Below are 21356 nucleotides of genomic sequence, written 5' to 3' on the forward strand. Positions count from 1 at the left end.
TGCAATCTCTTTCCTCAGTAGGTTGACATTAGGTAACACAAGTGAGCCATACTCGGCACTTCATTTACAGAGGGGCATTCTGCTGCAGCTCTGTTCATTGTGCTTGAGCATTTAAGCCCTCGGGGTGTAGCAGTTTAAGACGACCCTGTGAAATCAGCTGCTTTTCCTACATACCAGCCAGCCGTGGTAGTGCAGTAGCCGTCTGCACAGGGGTTGTAGAACGATGCTAGTACTCAATAGTCTACTTCAGTTGTCAGAGGGACCCCATAACTTGCCGTCACAGCCCCCGATGACCTCCTGTGCTCATTTCATTCACTACTATGGACATTTTTAACAAACCATTCAAATGCATGGAAATAATCTTTATGAATGAACACATGGTCGTTTCCTGCACATTAACACAACTTGGAAATATGAATACATTATACAGTAAATAAAATGACAAAAATACCAAAATAATTAAATGTGTAGTTTTAATTGTGGTTTTTTTATTCTTGCAAATGTAGTTGTCTATAATCGGTTTACCGACATTAGGATTCCATGTTACATTCTTATGGTTTTGTTGCTCTTCAGGACTTTGATCACAGGCATGGCGTCCGGCAGTATCGTGGCATTTAACATCGATTTCAACCGGTGGCACTACGAGCACCAAAACAGGTACTGAGGAGAGACAGGTCCACGCAGCAGGAGGCATGCGTCGAGGGTTGAGAGAAATGCCTACCAACCAGTGACCGAGCTGTGCTGCAGGAGATCCACAGAGCATGGAGGACATCCAGTGGGGTGAAGAACATCACCATGGTTAGTTTTCATGTCTTACCTGAGCACCAGCTGATGCATTTCCCCAACTGAGTCAAGCAGGTCTGTTGTGCTGGTCAGGGGAAGACTGAGATCAACTTAAGTTAAGACAAATACACAGTTTATAAAACATACTTAATGTAAGCTTTTAAGTTCCTGTTTCAAACTGTGAAAATGCAAAACTAAATGAATCCTCTGTAAGGAACATTTATACAACATTTGTATGGCAGATACATATCTCACTTGGAACACTTTTCTAGAAAAAAAATAAAGTTAACCTGCAATGTAAATATGGACAGTGTAAAATGTTTCTTCTCTGTAAAGACTGAGATAAAGATCTAAATGCTGTTAGACTAGCCACCATGTTGCCATCATTTTCATCGTGCGAGCCATTTACAAATGTTTTAAATGTCTTCATTTCACTTCAGATATTAGTTGGTTAGTAATACATGTATAAGACCTTTGTTTGCTCATTGTTATCAACAGTGGCCAAATGTACGTGTAAGTGAAAAGACAAAATGTTCATTGTTAATTTGTTGCGTTTGTCTATATGGAAGAAAAGTGAAGTTCAGTGTGAGCTTAGTCCTTAGTGAAATACTTGTTTTTGATCATGTCAGCAAAAAGAAAACAAATTGTGATATTTCCATATTTACTTAAAATCTCAGACTATTTTGTTTATTAATGGAGAATTATTAAAATGATTTACTGTAAGATCCTAAAATAATCAAAGTGGGACATTTGAAAAAGCAGTTATCAATCTTTTGTTTTTGTTGTTTAGGTTTCTTCCAAAAACATATCCAGAGGATTAAATATCAGATTTTGTATCTCATGACTGTTAAGGTGTTTGTAGTAAAGCTGTAAGACATGTTGTGAAAGGAAGTGTCATTTAAAAAGACAGACTACAATTGTTGGCACTGCAAACATTAGTCCTGTAACTTGTGCATCTCATAGTTTTTCAGTTTGCCTATTTTTTTGCAAAAGTCTTGCTTGTCCATTTTAAATCTGTGTATTCATGAACTCCAGTTCATGCTGCAACACGATGCATCGGTAAGCAATATCGTGACTCGGTAGCTGAAAAGGTCTCGCATTTCAGCTGTGACAAAAAAGAAAATCTAATAGTGAACATGATAGTGTTCCAAAAATGACTATGGTCTATTTTTGGTGATGAGTGAGAAGTCTGTCGCTGTGAGCTGACAATTTAAAATGAACAAAAATATGCAAATAGATTTTTTAGTTTGTATTAGGGCTACAAGACACCACCCGACCCCAAAGCTGACGGTTTGCATGTTAAGAACTACTGAAGGCATTTGGTTTACTTTGCTTTCGTGTGAATTAAACATTTGTTTGAGAAATATAATGTTAATATGTTGGAATTAAGCAGTACATTTTCAATTCATGTATTATATTTTAAGTTATGATTTATACATTTAGTTGTATTGCCAATTTTTATTGTCTAGGTTTTGGAAGAGGTAGGATATCTTTGACACTAATGTGATTATATCAAAATTGATAACTGTAAATTCAGCTGCTTTCATTATTTTTGTTGTGTTTTTAATAAAACCGAATAAATATACAAGTGTAAGGAGTATTTCTTGTTGAGCTTTTACTCGTGTGTGTGTGTGTGTGTGTGTGTGTGTGTGTGTGTGTGTGTGTGTGTGTGTGTGTGTGTGTGCAGACTGCCTTTCCAAACATTCATGCATGTATTAATGCAATCCCATGATTAAGTATGTATAGTATATGCTTTGTAAGTGCGAAACATGAGTAATTTAAGGTGGAATTGTATTGAAGAAAATATAAACGTGTGTTAGATTATACTGCCACCTGCTGTCTTAATTTGTTGCTGCATATTTAGTGGGTCTGCTGCACTCTTCAAAAACAGTTATGCTGACTCACCAATTAATGAAATCCTTTTTATTCCCAGGTTTGGTTTCTCCGCAGAGTACATTGTTGGAAGTATGCTTTTTAACTAGAACAATGGATTGTTTTCTTATTAATTACAGTTTGTTGTACTCATTTAGATTGTTTTATGACATCCTTACATTAATGGAATATGGATGAATATAATACAACATTCTCATTCCCCATCTGCTTCAACCTACTGACATTCCCAGTTGTCTTAGAGTTGATACTGTGTATAAACATTACATGTTTTTCTTGAAAGCATACACATTCCCAACAAGTCACTGTGACAATTTGCTTTCCTTGTGCTTTTTGGTTCACTCCCTTCTAGTCAAAAACTTAAAAGCCCTTTTACAAGAAAGTGTGATATTACATTTCTGTTAAACTATGTATATACAAGTGTGAATATAGCTGTGGTAGAACTATACAGTAGTCTGCCTTAACCAAACTGCATTCAACAAGACAGCACGTACAATGACAACAGAAATGGTTTCATATCTGACAGGCGTATATCAAACAGTAGAGGACTAGAACAACTGATTTAGGATGCATATTAGCACACATGCAGGTTACAGTCTCTGATGAAGGGAACAAGACATTTGGTCTCTGGTGAACCAATGTATAAAGTTGTCAGAGAACATTACACTACATACAGTCTAGTCGCCAGACTTCTTAGTCATGTTGTTTGATCGGAGTATTTAAAAAGGTACTGACTGAATGAACAAATATTTAAAAAGAAAAATGGTTTGGAAGCACTGTTGTGTTTACCAACATTTAACTTGTTTCTTATGTCAGTGGGTGAAAAGAAAATCCATGTTGCACAAGTGCCAATTGCCCCTGCCTATAGAGTAGTGTGTCAGTTGGTTGCCAATAATACCAGCAACAGATCCATTCTCACGTATTCCAGCATTTTGAAGGACACATTTCATACTGTGCTCACTGGGCAGTACACCTAATTGCACTTAAATCCATATGTGCCGAGGCAAGGCTTTAAACATGCACTTACTACCAACTACACAGCACTGACATTCATCTGTACCACCACTGAATTACAACCACTCTCACAGACGTGTAACAAATATACTGTTTCAATAATCATCCTCAAGCACCCAGGTCAGCAGGACAAACAGTCAAACTTTACAACCCCAATTCTCCTAAAGAGTCATGCTACTGGGTGGCAGGACAATATTTGTCCTACACAAAAAAATCTGTTCAGTACAGACAATGCTTATGGTATCATATTGCAGCAAGTTTCTTAAGTCCTTTTAAACTGTGTGTCTAAGGTTTATGCACCAGAACCTTAAGTACCACAGCAAAGAGTAATCTAGATGTCCTACAGCAGAAACGTGACTGGTCCAGTCAATGTTGTATTTAGAGTTATTTTTAAAACTAGCATCTGTGTTTAAAGCAGAATAAATGAAATATCATGTGATTCAATATGTAGAAGTTAAGGTTTCAATGTTTTGCATTTACATTCCCCATTTAAAACCTCAGTGCTCCATGAAGCAGGTTATCTTTGTCTGCAGTATAGAATATAAACCAGTAGAGGGCTCTAGAGCACTACAATGAACCAGTACTTGCTGTGTTGAAATAAGGCTTTTAACAGTTTGCTGACTTTTCAAAGAAGAAAAAGGGGGAAGGGGGTATATTAAAAACTTTTGCATGCTCTTAATTAAGGCGTATTCTGATCCAGAGACTATATTGTAACCCTTACTCTGATCAATGCATTCTATAATTAAAATAAAAGTATTATGACTGGGAGAAAACATTTAATTGGTACAGGTAAGTATGCTGAATGTCCAAGTTAGCAGACTGAACCCAATGTTGGGTCTTTCCGTTTAGCACTCCACCCTCTCCCACTTTTCCATTGAGGGGTGGACGATGCTGTGGCCTCGGGGACACTATTTAAACGGAGAGGTGGGTGTACGGATAGTGTCAGCCGGACTTTGGGAATAGTCCTCAGACTCAGTCGTGAACTCGGCGACGAAGAGGCTGGGGTTGGCACTACGGGAGGCTCCAGCTCCCATACTGTGTGGGAGGTGGGGCGCAAGCTTCACATCCTGGTGGCGTCTTCGTCGGAAAACTTGCTTCTCCTTATCAAGTGGCGTTGTCTGAGAGAGGGTGACACAGCAGCTAGTGTTAGGTTCTCCACAAGACCACAGAGATGAGGAGTGGCATCCAATCAACCACCAGTGAGACACTTGGCAAATGTTAGATGAGCCAATGTTTGCATGCAGTTGTATCAGAAAAGCTGCATTTACTTTACTGCTATTCTCCTTAGAGTTTCACTTCTTGTGACAGAGAAAGATTCACTTCATCTTGTGACATAGAAAACTAGTGCAGCGCTCAACAAGACCATAAGTAGCAACAAGAGGCAAAAAGCTCTGCCAATGTCAGATTGTGACATCTTTGTCTGCGACAGCACTTCTTGCAAAGAAATCAAAAATGTATTCAACTCTTGAAACAAAATTCCAGTTGCTCAATACGTCAAATGAACCCAAAAATGCGTTAGCATTAATTAGGGATGCATAACTTTTCTGTGCAGAATAAGTAAATAGCAAGGTAAACTGTGAGACCAGGCCAGAGGAAACAGCCACAGCACTAGTGAGATGAAGGAACGTGATTAAGCGATGGATTTGATAATAAAGGGCGAGGCGTGAAAAGGGCTTCCTTGGAGGACAATGGGTAAAACCATTTGGGGGATGGGAAATGAAGACTGCCAGCACTTTGTCATGGAAGCACTGCATATTTACTCTATGCTGTGTCATACCTTATCCAGTACAATCCTGGATGCTGATAGTGGTCCAAAGACCCTGACCTCTGGATGGTAAAGTCCTCGTCCAGCTGAGCAGAGAGAGTCGAGTGCAACTCAGAGGATCACCTTAAACTCAAAGCATCACTGACCTGATTAACATTAAGGTGCACAACTCTAAACTTGTGTTATAACTGCTTTGTTGAGAAGGAAAGGAAATATTATGTCACTGTCAACTGACTGAACTGTCAGAGAAATATTTCCATTTGGTAACAAAATAAAGTCTGCATACGAGAGATGTAGAGGAGTGCAACTGATCCCCCTGCCCTGCCCCAAATCAGTGGTAAGTAGTAACAAGGTAAGTTAATTAATTACCTTTCTACCAATTGTACAAGTCCAGCTCAGCTTTGACTAAATTCAAGATATAATTTCTAGCGAAACCTAGTCATTCTAGGACAACTATGTTATTTATAAAATCTCCTCACGACAGTGCTGACAGTCCATCTACAAGAGGAGGATGAGAGGCCAGAGCACGCGCAGAAAGACCCGGCAGCAAGAAGCAGATGGATGAAGTGATGTACAGTACACACAGAGTAAAGCTTAGAAGTCACTAAAGTAAAAATAATACAATGAATAATGGGTTAATTTGCTACTTTGCAAAAGCACACATTGTTAGTTTCAACTAAACAACGACTGAATTGTAATGACATCCAAATGGTAAAGACAAAAAGCTTTTGCACACTTAAGGAGTTAGGCTGCAGGTGCATATGATGAATACTGGTTCAAAATGAGTTTTTCAACTTTGAATGAGATCCAAAGCATCATCGCTTAAGAACATAAAAAACTAAAAAAGAGCCAAAATATGTACTCATGCAGAGTTGCATGCAGTGTCTGTTTGTGTTGGGCTGCAGATCAGTGCTTACTGTAATGACTGACACTCCTGCTGTGGTGCTGTTGAGCTTAGGCCCAGTGTTGAAGTGCTTCTTGATCTTCCCAGCCACAGGCAGCTGGTGCTCGTTCTCTGACACACCATCATCCTGGAAAATGTAAAGAACAAAGCTTCAGAAAACTACCTGCTCCATCATACTGCACTCTTTCTTAGCAGTGCTTGTATGTACACAGGGGACTTTAAAATGCTGAACTTACATTGACCCAGAGGTGCTCGAGCACCTGTACAGCTGTGTATCTCTCATCCACCTCGACCTGCAGCATTCCAGTGATCAGAGCCTAAAAAAAGACAACATTATCATACTGGATACTCATGGAACATGAGACAGCAACACATCACTGACAGATTCTGGCGTTTCACATGGAGCATAACGATGGGAGATGAGGAGAGCACTTCCAGACACAAACCTTGGCCGTGTCAGACACATTGTCCCAGTATGGTGCAGGGAAATCAAGCTTGCCCCTCAAAAGCTGTTCCAGGAGAGCCTCCTGATCGTCTCCACTGCTGTAGAAAATATAACAACAGCTATTATATAAAGCTCAAACTTCCCCATAATAGTTTATAATGTCACATTTGTTATTCATATGATTTAAACAAATTCACATTCCCATTAAACATCATACTTCAAAAGAAAACCTCCAGACAGGAGCACATACCAACGGAAAGGAGGAAAGCCACACAAGAGTATGTAAGTGATGACACCAGCTGCCCAAATGTCAACCTTGAGGCCATACCTGTAATTGAAGCGGAAGATAGCAGGTATCAGAGAGACTAAGGACATCTGCAAGTAGCAATAGTCCATTATCGGAATTATTGGAGCAGTTTTTGAAAGGCACATCACAGCAAATGCCCTACTAATCATGTCTCAGATGATGACTCACCCAGTCTCAGAGACAATCTCTGGTGCTACATAGGTAGGCGTGCCACACACAGTATAAAGGGGCCCGTTGACGACGGTAGCCAAGCCGAAATCACCTAGCTTCAGAGACTTGCTACCATCTTGGTGTTCAAACACCTGTTAAAACACACACAATAAGGGTAAGTGAGAAACCACAAGCAAATAGGTGACCAATTAATTTTTTTTTTTTAAACAAGATCTAGGAAAGGGACTTTGCTACATTTGCATTACAGAAAAAACAGACCACACAGAATGCATATACCGACGCTCTCTCTAAGGAATACAATTGTGATTTCCGCTTAAATCATCACGTAAATATTATGTAACAAATGCAAAGATTTGCAAGTATTTCATGCTTTTCTTTTGCTGATATGAATGAATGTACTGAATTTATTCAATTCAGAAATCTTAAGTTTTAAAACTACATTTAGAGTTAATAGAACAAATGTATTTTAGATCTAGGTCAGACTTTACGGAGGGGATGTGTTAGAAAAGGAGTTCTAAATGACCACAGTCATATAATGATAGCAGTAAATACCTTCTGGAGTTGCGTACAGTACATTTAAATTTAAATATTTATTTGTCCTATGTACGTTACATGCCGTGATGTAGCTGTAATTGCAAGCTTGTACATACAAACTTTGGAAAAGTGACAAGGGGAATGGAAAGGGCATGAATAGGGAAGGTGGACCTATTAGGTTTGAAGACGGGACGCTTTAGCAATCTAGCTCCACTCACTGCCAGTACAAAATATTTTGTAATCATACTCACCAACAGGTTTTCTGGTTTTATGTCTCTGTGGACAATTTTGAGGCTGTGCAGGTACTTGATGCCACTTGCCAGGTTGAAAAGCATACAGCTGGCGTCTCGCTCTGTGTATTTGTTTGAGGAGGTGATTGCATCAAAGAGATCGCCCCCCTGGAGAAAGAGTATTTGGGAAGTGAAAGAATAGCTATTGCTAGTTTTCAGCAATGATTTAGGGCTGAAGCAGCTTTATCCATTTGTATAGAAGTACAAGTATAAGTATAAAATGATGTTACAAAACAGATCTATCGTAAAAACTAAACTTATTGATCAAAAAATGTCACAATGAGCCCTAAAATACGGTTTTAGCGATTATACAATTTCTTCGTAAGAATTAACAAATGTGTAGTACCTTAACCAACTCCATTACAAGATAGAGCTCACTATAGGTGTCCATTTCCTCAATTAGAAGTACGATGTTGGGATGTTTCACACGCCGAAGGATTGACACTTCACTCTGGATCATGTGCTCCTGGGTAATAAAGAGAATGTAATCAAAGAAAGAGCCAACTATAAACACTGCATAGTGAAAATAATGGATACACATACATATCAGTGGAATGTAAGACTCAGTGATTTCAGAACAAATATGAAAGACAAACCAGTTTCAGAAACATCTTAGAAATTTGGAATGTCAGATAATGTTGATACTCGTTAACACGATTTGACTGATGGTGATATTTAAACGAGAAAAAGATAGAAACACATTTTTGGTCCCAGAAAAGATACTGTAGCATCATTTGCTGACCAATGAAGAAAATAAAGAAATTGAATGAGCATCCAAAACAGAACTCGATCAACATTGTACACACATAACTTCTTGACAATGAATTAGACCAAACTTGGAGGTGTGATAATTAAAGTAAACAGATGAATAGGCAGGCTCACCTTTCCCCTGCATTTATCTTTGCTGATGATCTTCAGAGCGTACTCTCGTCCAGTGGATCTCTCCACACACTCTCGGACAACAGCAAAGTTTCCGTCCCCTAAAGTCCTCCCCACTTTGTACCTCTCTGTTATGGACGCAGGGACTGAGGGGTACTCATCCACTGGCTCAGCTGTGGAGGGAAAAAAAGAAGATCTATCTATATGAAAGGTATCCCATACATTACTTGTAAACAGTTTTTTCCACAATGTTATTATGATGTAATGTCACACCTTCACTGCCGGGCCCATCTCCTTCATCCATTGAGCTGCAAACCTTGGTAGAAGCTAAAGAGAGTGAAGAGCCACTGTGCTGAGATCCCTGGAGAACAAAAGAGACAACCATGTGAGTGAGAATAAAAGACACACTTGTCTTTCAAACTTTAGTGAAGGCAAAGATTTTAAAAATGTGATTACAGCCAGTTTACACAAAGCCTATTTGTTCCAGTCTGCCAGCTGTGAGTATTCAATTTATGATTAGATATAAATAAATAAAGAGTGGTGAAACATTATACTAACCTTTCCACCAGCATAAAGACTGGCATGTGGTTCCAAAAGGGATTGAGAGAAAATAATATCCTCTGCCACAGCCACAATGCCAACCCCAGCCAGCCTTATGATTAATTAATGATGGTATCACTGATAAATGGATTCTGCTCCAGAGTCGACAGTTTTGAGACTATGCAGTCTCAAAACTTGCTTGTTCGCCCAAAATCTATGATGATCAATGTGAAAATGTGACTGGTGACATTTCATTTAAAAAAGCAGCTCTGAAGCATGATAATACATGTACAAACACAGTCTGTGTTTACCAAGGGTCATAAGGTGTTGGGGATTTGTCTTTAATACCTGAAAACATGTTGTATGCTAGCTGCTAATTACATCTGTACCTGTGAACACAGACCTGCAATCAACCACGCCATCTGTTTAAGATCTCTCAGTTACATAAACACTAGCAGTGTTTCCAGTCACATACAAAACAAACAGTAAGGTCAATGATGTATAGCTATTGGAGGCTTACACATATTTGCTATGCAATTTTTTGAAGGTAAGACATTTATCAAATTTATCTCAATGAATATAGTTTCTGTTCACTCAATGTCACTAGAATACTTTTAAATAGTATTCATTGATGAAGACAAATTGTTGAACTCCTTTACCAAAGCTTCTAAGCTTATTACATATTATGAAATAAATCTTTTTAGTAATTACTTGTTTAAATGAACATTAATACGCATTACCCGTCGTCTTCGGAGGCTAGCTGGACTGGTTGGAGAGGGGCTCGGAGACTTCCCAGATCGAGGTGTGGACAGCTGACTTCCTGCAGTGCCATTAGCTGTCCGTACATAACCATTGGAAACAAACAATCAGCATAATGATGAAATACTGCAAGATAGACCAACATGTGGTTTTTTGAAGTATAATCCTATAAGAACACTGTGTGAAGCTTTGACACACACAACACACACACACAGACACAGACACACACACCTGAACCAGTGGATGATGGAGACTTGCTCCTCCTGCGGGACATCCCACCAGAGAGAGAGAGCCCCATCACCGATGGGAGCCGGCCATATGATGCAGACTTTGTGACCCTGCACTCTATAAAGAAAGAAAGAAACATAAAAGTGTACGCTGCTGGAACTTCTTTCCTAGATAATACTAGGCTACTGTTTTCTTCCATTTTCAGTCGGCTTCGAGTCTGTGAAAGTACTGTGTTAGTTTTGGAATCATTTTATGTTTGTAATAAAAAGGCATTGAACAAGCTGCAAATACAAGGGACACATAATAGTTGTGTAAGTACTGTACAACATCATTAATAGGAACTACTTTATTTCGCCTAAAAAGCACATAGCCACAGAGTATGACATCATCTCTATTCTGACCTGCACATTCATGAAACACACACACACACACACACTTTATACCACAACTATAAACTATCTGCAATCTGATCTCCTGTATATGGGGTCATATGATCCCGCTCTGTTTGATAAAGTCAGGCCTTTACAATTTAAACACAACGATTTGAAGTGAAAAAAGGCTACAAGGTGGCAGCAACACGTCGTACTGTTTATTAGCAGTGCTTCTGACAGTACGAGCAGTAGCAGTAACAGCAGTAGAAAGAATAGACATACGAGTACAAAGTTGCAAGAAGCACCACAATAGTAGTTCCTCGTGTTTGTTATATTCAGTATTTAATTGGGACACAAAAGAGAATGGTTTCATTTATACAGAGAGCGATCGAGGGGTGTCGCAATATACTGATATTGACGATAACAGTGTTATCTAAAAAATGTAAGATTAATATCATGTTAATACACATATAATATTATGTAACTTATACACTATATAACTTATTTCCATTCTTACTTTGTCTCCCTTTCCTAATGCCACACACACACACACACACACACACACACACACACACACACACACACACACACAAATAAGTGTAATTAATTTGCCAAAGAGACAAAACACACAATAAAAAAAGTTAATTGTTAAAGTTAAAGATGAATTTGACTAATAGCATCATTATTATTTCGTTATTATCGTTATTTATTTTAGCCACGATAATCGTGTATTAAAATCTGATATGATGACAGCCCTGGAGCCATCCAAGCCTCATATAAAAGTAAAAACACTTACCAGTTTCATCCAAGTTAAAGTCGTCCTGATAACGGAACTTCTCAGGGCCACTGGCAAAGAATATATCATCGTCCCCAAAGAAGTCCTGAAGGCAGGAAACCTGGTTGGAAGATGGAGATGCTTCTCTCAGTTAGAGCACAAACACAAGTTTGATATGTTATATGTACTCTCCCCAGTGATACTGGTATACATAGTGATGCATAGTATTAATTCCAAACAACGTACTGTCTCGAAATACCTGACAAATACCAAAATAAATAAACGGAACGAACTAGCTCTAGAAAGCTACGTAAGTGTAGGTATTATTCTTTAATTAGTCTGACACAGTCTGCTGCTGCACTCACTAGCCACTTTTGGACTTCTTTCAATGGAGCATCTTGCATGAGATTCAGTAACATTTCAACACCCGAGAGTTGTATAGTTTTTCGACAGCATATTATGTTATAATGGCAACAATGACATCCTTATAAAGTATATTGAATAAAATGTGTCAACATGATCCCTTTAGTAAATGAGTTGTCACAGTGTAATATCTCTAGGTAACTACTAAGCAAAGAAAAGCTCCTCTTAAACATCAGTACAATCTTTGTCCATGGTGTTTCCATCCCTCGTAAGACATTAGTTTAATTGTGCTCTTTTGTCTTGGACGTTTCAATGTAAATCAATTTAAAACATAATTGTACAGTCATACATTAAGGGAGCCGTTAGCATATTGTTCTTCAAATGGGAGCATATTAAAAATGTATTAGATCTTTTGGCCCAAATCTTGTGAGTGATGGCATAAATAACAATGTATTATAAACTTAATCCACAAAATAAGATAACACCTCTGAACTTGTAATAAATTGTTATATGGCAGGAAGTTTCATATTACCTTAAGCCAGAGGATGGCTTTGATTAAAATAACATGGTCACCACATAACTCAATAATAACAGAGAGAAATATAAATGATCGTTTTCACTTTTCTACAAAGAGAAACGTTGATGCATTTGCTTCTCTCATTAATACAGAAGCCCATCAGAGTGGATGCAGTGTCATGAATAAATGAAGATGGTGATGGAGTCCTGACCTTCTCCTCAAAAGCATTATTGATGTGCTTAGCTACAGCAGTCTCTACAGAGGAAAACCTGCATCAGCAAAAATGTGATCACATATTGATAAGAGTTATTAAGTGGACAGTTATCTTGTCTTGAATTAGCTGTTAAGTTAGATGTGACTGTGATAATGTGTGTTAAATGTTGCTATTGAGTAAAACAAACAATGCCAGTAAAAAAGAAATGTATCGCCTAACACATAAAGATTGTGTTCTTACAATGTAGTGAACGGAAACTGAAATCTGAAAAATCAAGACAACCATTGCAAACATCTAATATGTACATACATAATTAATTGTTTCATCATTAAGAACCATGGAGATGACTAATACGATTACTTAAGTGCTAAGACAGAGCAACAAAGCACAGACAAGAAAGTCACCACAGTCTGTCAACCCGACTGCCCTCTAACCATATATGAAATGTTATGTTATCATCCTCCTTAGTTATGGATGTGAAAATATTCTGGTTTTCATTGTACAAATCTCAGATTATTTGGGGCCAATAATTAGGATACAGTATATGTATGTGCATGCTTTGCTATTAATTGTACGTATTATGTGTTTTAACCAACCTGTAAAGTCAAAGGCAAATTTCCACATTTGTGTACATTGTTATATTTAATTATCATATGCAGTTTTGATATTCTTTATTCAAAATATGGAAATACTAAAGTACTTTTTCTGCAGGTTACTGATAAACCAAACCCAAAGGTCATTCAGCCATGAAATCATATACAAAGAATTGAGCAGAGGGGGGCTTAATATGGGGGCTTCTCTGCAGACGGCCCACTCTGACAGCCCCTGCCCCCCACCCCTCCTCCAAGAGTGTGAGATCCCAAAGGGAGTAGAGCTGCACAGCCGTTGCCAAGGAGACCAGACAGAATCCCAGCTGTTTTAAGATTTCCTGTCACTTCCTATCTGGAGAACTGGACAGAACAAACTGCAGACACGAGAACAACGTCCCCGTCAGAGTAGGCAAGACAGAATAACATAGAACACCTGGTCACTGTCACAATTTGGGTTGAAATCTGGCTTCAGACCTTTGGTGAGTGACACCCCCTTTAACTCCCGATTTCGTTCTTAAGACTGTAACAAGAACAAGAAAAATAGCCAAAAATAAAAAATTGGATAATAAGCAATACGTAAATCTGAGTAGAAAGAAGTGACATCGTTCCACAACAGCATCTGAGATCTAATTAACGTGCACACCCTGTTAGCAACAAAAGTATCCAACTTAAGAGTGACAACAAATGGATTGTTTCATGTAAGTTAAATATGGTGCACTGATTTAATTAGAGCCACTCTTTTTTCTTTTATATGCAACTGATAAGACATTCAATTCATTTAAAGAGCATTACAAATGTGCCTGTTTGGAACAGGCACATTGCTTGGCCTCCAGTATTGCTGCTTGCAACTTTCTCAAGAACCTCTCTTCCAAATAACTTCACACTCGCCACAGCACTTCCACCTTCCTCTTCAGCAATACACCTGCCAAGTGTAGAGTCGATCTACGTAAGGGTTGTCGAGAACATCGAAGGACCAACATACAGACAGAAACTCCTTCTATTTTAGTTGGATCATAAATTACATATTGTTTGTCTGAAATACAAATAGGAAACGTATGATCGAACAGCGTAACTAGGGCAATCACTGCGTTGCTTTATATTGATTACTTATGCCTGCTGGCTCAGTGACACAGCAGCTCCACCAGGCCTACCATTCCCTGACACCCACACACACCCTCATTGTAGTCTGGGAGCATCCTGTGCAAATATTGATTGTCAGGGTTTTTATCTGCGCGTTGCTTCGAAAGAAAACTTGATGGGGAGGTATGCATGCTTTAGAAGCTAATCAATCTGAGCCACGGTAAAGATCATAAATTACTCAAAAGACTGGTTATATAACCCCTCTGCCAGTGGACAGGTGGCGCTCTCCAGGGTGCTGAATCTCCCCTTTAAAGTGCACAGCAGCGTAACTCAGCATGTCAGGGAGAAGCATGACTCATCTTTAAATACAATTACGTCCTTATGTATAGTTTGATTTGATACAGTGTAGTAATGAGAATGTTCAGTAGAAAGAGAAAAGGATATAAAACAATATATTCACAGACATCATCTAAGATTTAAATTAGGTCTGCTGCAGATTTCTGTGACTTAACTGCAGATGCTACAAAGACATATAAGAGTAAAGAGTAAAACGATTCAGTTATTGTTCTGTAAATTTTATTAAGAAAGGGTTTAAAATAACCATACCGTACATCAGCTGTCATTATTTTCTTCTTTTATTTGGAACTCCCAAACAAACTGTTGGGGTTCGACTGCATCACATGACACAAGACTTCTTGAGAACAAACAGTTCAGGTGTTACAGTTTTTAAGGTGCAAATAAATACCAGCCCTACTTTAGTGTGTGCATTATAATATATATTTTTTAATAACACAAATTTGTATTTTAGAGTATACCAAAAGATGAACTGCAGGATTAACTGTCCAAATAAAGTAGTGCAAATGTGTGGTAATCATTTAACCAGTGTTCTCCCTCATCCTCCTCCTCTGTATTTACAACTTCACTAACTTCACTCTCCTGCTCCACATCTGCCCCAAACCACGTGATTTGAGCAGACATGGAGGAGGAGAGTAAATTTGCAAGGCAGCTGGATCCACAACATTGCGAGAACAACTACCGTGCTAGAGACGGTATTGCCAAATCTCTACCGGTGGAAACATTTCTACCGTCGCACGGTATAGACATCATATTGCCCAACCCTACTCAAAGTTTCTGCAGCATTCTAATTAAAGTACAACAGCAACTTCCGCTTCAGCTCAAGCATAAGTATTAGCCTCCCAGAACAAACGGAAAATAAACAGAATATCTCTTCTCTACACCAAATGCAACAGGACATTGTGTTTAACAGCCAAGTCACAGCAGTAGGTGAGAAGAAAGCCAGACAGCCTCTTTATCCCCTTTAGAGATTTTAAAATAGGGTTCGACAATAATTTATTCCATCAACAGCAAAAAGGTTATAGTTAATTGTTTTAATATTAAATAGCTAGAAAACCAATATACACATTTCACTATGTTACATTCACAAAAGAAGGTAGTTAGTCTTTCTATTCATACATATTTTAACATTGTTATATATTTTAAATACTATCAGGTCTCCTAAAAAACAAACAAATGTTAATGTCAATGAATTGCAGGAGAAGATAATTTGAATAATTTTAAATGACTGAAATATAATTGATTGTTATAGATATGGCCACCTTGCATCATACAGAAATGATGCGTATGGTACGAGCAGAGACCAAGAGAGATTGTGGCCAAACCAGGAAATGGCAGTCAAGGTCAAAATCTAATAACCACTTCCACTCTGTATATGATTTTGAAATCTACTGATACATAATTTTACCATGGAGAATAAAGCTTTGGCTTTTATGCTTTCATGTCAAGCCAGGCTCTGTCCTTGAGTGGCTGTATTTCAATAAGAAATGTTGTCTCTAAAACACAGAAGTTAGCAGTGTGCATAATACAATTACAGTGCAGAGCCATATCAATTACAGCGGGGATTGTAATGCCATGGCTTAAGTCTCCTCAGACATACTCCGTCATGCAAATATTATCTGCTCTATCCCACACACAACAACAGGATCTCAGTCATCTGAGCTTTATAAAATACAACCCAAGACCATTAACTTGGCTGTGTCCATTTGGCCAAGGATCACAGCCATCAAGCAGAGCCACCTGCTAAGCAGATCCACTAATAGAAACATGCATCTAGAATAAAAGCGACCAAACAGGAATCGCTCTTGCAATTTATTTTGCAACAGAATAATCAAGAGGGATAAATGTACTGAATGAGAATATCATAATGTTCAAATATTAATGTTAAAACTGCAGCAAATACACTGATGCAGGAAATACTTCACATGCAGTTATACCATTTTAGGTCAATATTAAGGTTAATTACGTGGTTGTTTTTGTAAATTGTACCAACTGAACATTGTTTATGAAACAAACTTGCTAGAATTATTTGTTTACAAAGAATCTCAATTACTCAGGACCAACAGCACAAACAGGTCATTTACTAAAAGGCCCTTTGATGCCAATGGGTGCTTATTATTCTGGAGTCACAACATGACAAAAAGTAAAAAATACATAAGAAAGCAGGGAAACTAGAGCACAGAGATGCACTGACAAGCACATAAAATAGCTTGTTAGTAAAACATTGAAACGACTAAACTGAACAAGCAACGACACCTGGCAATTACCTGGTGCGAGAGACAAATGCAGAACCATAGGAAAAGATTCTAATGTTTCGCTTTCTCACAGTACACATGTTGGACATGTACCTTAAATCTATTGCCACTTCATGTCCATTTATACTTTGCTAAATAATCTGTATTCCTAACATAATTTTGAGGGTTTGTGTAGGCAGATTGGTTTGGTGGTATGAACATTCCCAGCGTTTCCCTCTACACACTATTACACAGCGGGTCTTATCCAGGGTTAGATTGCACCTCAGCCATGTGCTCCATCTTGCCGGCATGTGTAAAGGCTGACAGACCTCTATGGGCCTTCACACACTACACCTACTGTCCCGACATCCCTACTGCACCGCTCTGCCGCAGAGGCTGTTCCTTAGCAACCAGCTCAGGAAACCGTATCACCATAGAAACCATCAGAGGAACAGAAAACTCTGAATATTGTGTGATAAGGATACTAATGCAGAGCGCAGGTGATGGAGTTTGTAGCTTTAGCTAAAGAGCTGACTTTTTAAATGGGATGTTTTGTAACTAATTCGCTCGGTTAGCTCTTATGTGCAATTGCCACTTAAGTGTTGTCTATTCATATCAACCCATAAAGCCACACATCCCCCATAATGTTGATATCTAGAAGAATATTGTATGATATAATTAATGTAATGTATGGGTAAAATGTAGAGAGAAATAAGTATAAGTAAAATAATGTTATAATTGCTCAATTCAATATATTATTTATTTAATATAACGTAACCATACAATAGTGTAGTAGGAATATAAGATGGAGTCCTAGAAACCCATTTCTTGTAACACATTTAGCAATTATTCCCAGTTGACTTTGAACCTACTGGGTTGTCTCTCTATTTGGGTAAGGCAGCAATTCTGAGCGGCATGAATGAGTTCTTCTCTGTCTAAAACCTCAAAATGCACTCACTGTGCAGGATAAACTCCAGGCACGCAGTGTGCTAATGTAATGCTCCTATACATTTAAACTAAACAGAAGACCACCAGTCTCCACAACCAAATGAATCTAGGTACTGCACACAACCAAGCTATGGAGAACAGATAATCAAAAGGAAATGCCAGTCTCCTTTGACTTCTATCCTTTCTTTTCCTCCACTTGTGAGCAATTATCAGTGGTGGGAAACAGGTGTAAGATAATGGCCCTCTCTCCATTATAGAGCACTCAAAGTTGTTCTATGACTTTCAAAATGTGATCCTTCAGTTTTAACGCTTCGGTTTGAAATAAGCATACTGTTATTAGAATAGGGGCTCCATAATAATCCTCAACATCTCTTTCAATTTATGGAAATTAGGGTTTTTCTTTCAAGAATGCATATTAACTAATGTTGGTTACAAATGTGCAATGTGTTTTTGAACATGCTCAAAAATCGTTTCACGGCCTCAGCGTTCAACAACGTACGCCAGCGTATTGCCGATATTCCGTATAAACCGGCATACGTTTCCGCCATACGGCGAAGGAATACACTATGCATCTGTTAGGCATTCGCTTTGTATAAGTACGCCATCAATAGGCTCTATGTACGTTCATATATGTTGTATATGCTAATTTTCAAACGTTTCTGCCATACGGCACTGTGCAACGGGGCCTTTACCAACTGCTTCCTCTCTGAGTTAGGGGAACACTACAAGTCATGCACAGACTTTAACAACTGTAACTTTAACAAATGTATGTATTCCTTAATTACCTGGTATACAGTAAATAACATATTGTTTTATACATACATGCTGTAGCTATAGAACTTAATATGGGCTGTGTACGTCTGAAGGCTACCGCACACATTACACACACAGCTAATGTGTCATCACATTCACCACAATGGATTACATTATTATTTTCTGAAGTCTAATTTAAAGTCTTGGCCTGTTTAATAGAAATTGACATATATATATATTTATATTTATTTTTTTAACCATTACCATACTTTCATTAAGTCTAATAATGAGCAAAAGTGAAATTCACAGAATCCAATAGAAATGATAACTTAACACCTACCATTTTGCCGTCAACAGTATATATCTTTTTGACGACTCCAGAGTCCAGCTGGATGGCATCTGTGATGTCAGTCATGACTTGCTCAAAGGAGTGTGCAGTCTTCTTGTTGAGCAAGATCCGTACAGCCTTGCGAGGCTTTACTCCACTGCGGACAATGGTTACCAGTTTGGGCTTAATAAAGTCCTTGCTCTCCCTGGTTTCTGGGTATCCAGCATTGGCGCTACCAAGGGAAGAGGGGTCTCGGATGGACACAGGAGTCCTAGCACCAACTGCCCAGTTGGGATTTACATTCTTTGTGTAGTCCAGCATCTTGTAGGGCTCTATGGATGCACAAACATAGCTCTCCCCTGCAGAAAATCAAGACACGTGAAAAGACATTTTTATTTCCACAAACAGAATCTATGGAGCACACATGGAGAGCACATGAAAGATAAAAAGCAAAGATCACATAATAGTGTAACACTGGCTTATTCTGCTCTACAAGACTGAGGAAGTTATGCATTTTGTTTTGATCTGTTAATGGAGTTTGTGACTTCATTGATCTTACATTACTTAATATAAACTAAATCTGGGAAAACAATCTAAAATTCAGGAACACTACTCACCTTCCACCAGCTGATCCATGGCGGTGATCTTTGTTGTCCCATCAATGGTATATATGGTTCGCACCCCTTGTGGCAAGTTGACATTATCTGACAGAGCTCTTGTGAGGTCAGCCAGGAGTGCTTCTATAGACCTAAATCTCTCCTGAGAAATGGCATACACAATCCCTTTGAAGTAGCGGTCCCCATTGCGGTAGAAACGAACCTTCTTGGCCTTCTTTTCCGAGGTCAGTGCTTGCAGTGTCCTGGTTCTGTACAGGCTGCAGTGAGCGCTATGAGTGGGACTGGGGAGCCCATTCCCTCTTGAGCCCCTGCGGGTATATCTCTCAGCCTTGTCCCGTTCATCGAAGTGCTCCAGCTCCATCACTGTGCAGTGCTATTACACCCTAAATGATACAGGGGAAATGCTTGAATAAGACAAATAACTTGACCTCATGTAATAAATTAGACAAATTAGGCTCTCTAGCAGATGTTTACACTCCTGATGCAGCACATACAAGCTTTGATGCTGCTACTGCTGCTGCTCGTACACACATTGTGAAGTAATATGTCACACCCATTTCATGCTCCATGGTGTGTCTCAATTCAATCTTTCAAGCATTGAAATTCACATGCATTTGCAGTGGATAGTACAACATCAGCAGTATAAGCCTGGTTAGAAATATTGGTTGAAAGCCGATCAATAGGTTAACAATAAAAAATAATATATATATATATATATATATATATATATAATACAGCAAGAAAACGGTATAGAACATATTGATTGTCTTGTCCTGGTGCAATATCTCTTACCTTTGAGGTGAGGACAGATGCAGTAAAACGTTTTTCTGGAAGCAGAATGTGTCTCAAGGAATCATTTATTCATTTGATGCCTTGGATGAACCATGCGTCCCTTTGTTGCCCCTGTGATGGTGCTCTGTCTTCCTGCCTGCCTGCCGTGTGTCTACTCTGGTGTGTGTTCACATGCAGAGAGGAGGCAGGGCTGTAGCCGGTGTCCTCCACCCTCCCCTTCTGCCATTGCAGTGATTTACATCGGCCCGCTCGGATGTCATCAGCACTCCTCGTGCACGTTGCTGTCAGAGCGCACCCGCAAAGAAACCTCGATGCGTGATTAGTTGTATGATGCGCGTTCACGTTGACCTGGATGCATTACCCCATACTTCAGTATTAATTAGACAAATCGACCTATCAACATATTCTAATTAACATACAAATAAAGAAATACGTTTAATTAGCTTAAAACTAACTGTAATCATTTCTGGTTTGCTGGTAGATGTTTACCAAACATATTTCACAACAACATGCACAACGCTAACCTTACTTTACCAGCTAACGCTAGCTAACTAGCTAACTGTGGATAATGTGACAATAAACACATATTTTACTAAATAAAAGACAATTCACTGCTCCTCCGTTAAAAATGTCACTTTGTGAGTTAATTTACTATTTTCAATTAATGTTACCGTGTTAGTCTTCAGATCATAGTTAAGTAAGCTAAAACGAACATATCTATAGGCTATAGCCATTGCATTAACAGTTTTAAACACTCAAAGCCGATTTTTGTTACACGTTTAATTCCGATGCTGGAAAATAGGTATTGAAAATCCCAGCACACGGTGCCTGGCGGAGTAGCGTTAGCATGCTGGAGTTACAGGTTGAGCTAATACTGAAGTACAAATATGATGTGCCTGCGTATCCGGCCT

General features: G+C 38.7%; 2 protein-coding genes across 6 annotated transcripts in view; one reads left to right on the forward strand and one right to left on the reverse strand.

Annotated features, from left to right (window-relative positions):
• LOC115017536 (neurobeachin-like) overlaps positions 1 to 2368 on the forward strand; it is a 183874-nt gene extending 181506 nt beyond the window's left edge. For all 3 annotated transcript variants that reach the window (XM_029446066.1, XM_029446069.1, XM_029446067.1), the window contains exon 57: positions 574 to 2368. In XM_029446066.1, the coding sequence (XP_029301926.1) occupies positions 574 to 664 (91 nt within the window). In that variant the 3' untranslated portion in view covers positions 665 to 2368. The remainder of the gene's footprint in view (positions 1 to 573) is intronic.
• A 1680-nt stretch (positions 2369 to 4048) lies between these two features.
• On the reverse strand, positions 4049 to 21326 carry LOC115018216 (serine/threonine-protein kinase DCLK1-like). Of its 3 annotated transcripts, XM_029447111.1 has the most exons (17): positions 20446 to 21326; positions 19654 to 20036; positions 19049 to 19395; positions 11677 to 11776; positions 10513 to 10626; positions 10263 to 10357; positions 9256 to 9343; positions 8986 to 9155; positions 8450 to 8569; positions 8065 to 8211; positions 7277 to 7410; positions 7052 to 7129; positions 6803 to 6899; positions 6593 to 6673; positions 6370 to 6483; positions 5465 to 5538; positions 4748 to 4805 (listed from the first exon to the last, which is right to left on the reverse strand). In XM_029447111.1, exons 2-17 carry the CDS (start codon positions 20012 to 20014, stop codon positions 4748 to 4750), a joined length of 2178 nt encoding a protein of 725 aa, XP_029302971.1. In that variant the 5' UTR covers positions 20015 to 20036; positions 20446 to 21326. The 3 variants fall into 3 exon arrangements, with proteins under 3 accessions (XP_029302970.1, XP_029302969.1, XP_029302971.1); XM_029447110.1 differs by lacking the exon at positions 5465 to 5538 and having other exon boundaries at positions 4049 to 4805; positions 6803 to 6896; XM_029447109.1 differs by lacking the exon at positions 5465 to 5538 and having other exon boundaries at positions 4049 to 4805.
• Between the last annotated feature and the right edge of the window lie 30 nt (positions 21327 to 21356).

Source organism: Cottoperca gobio, chromosome 13 (genome assembly GCF_900634415.1).
Source record: "Cottoperca gobio chromosome 13, fCotGob3.1, whole genome shotgun sequence".
Taxonomy (NCBI): Eukaryota; Metazoa; Chordata; class Actinopteri; order Perciformes; family Bovichtidae; genus Cottoperca; species Cottoperca gobio.

Bases quoted from the DNA above. Each gene is read 5' to 3' on its own strand.
- LOC115018216 (XM_029447109.1), bottom strand. From the start codon at position 20,014: ATGGAGCTGGAGCACTTCGATGAACGGGACAAGGCTGAGAGATATACC. The intron at 10,358-10,512 runs GTGTGTGTGTCT...ATGTACGGACAG, and splicing joins TCCATCATCCACTGGTTCAG to CTAATGGCACTGCAGGAAGT. The intron at 6,900-7,051 runs GTATGTGCTCCT...TATTTTCTACAG, and splicing joins GGCTTTCCTCCTTTCCGTTG to CAGTGGAGACGATCAGGAGG.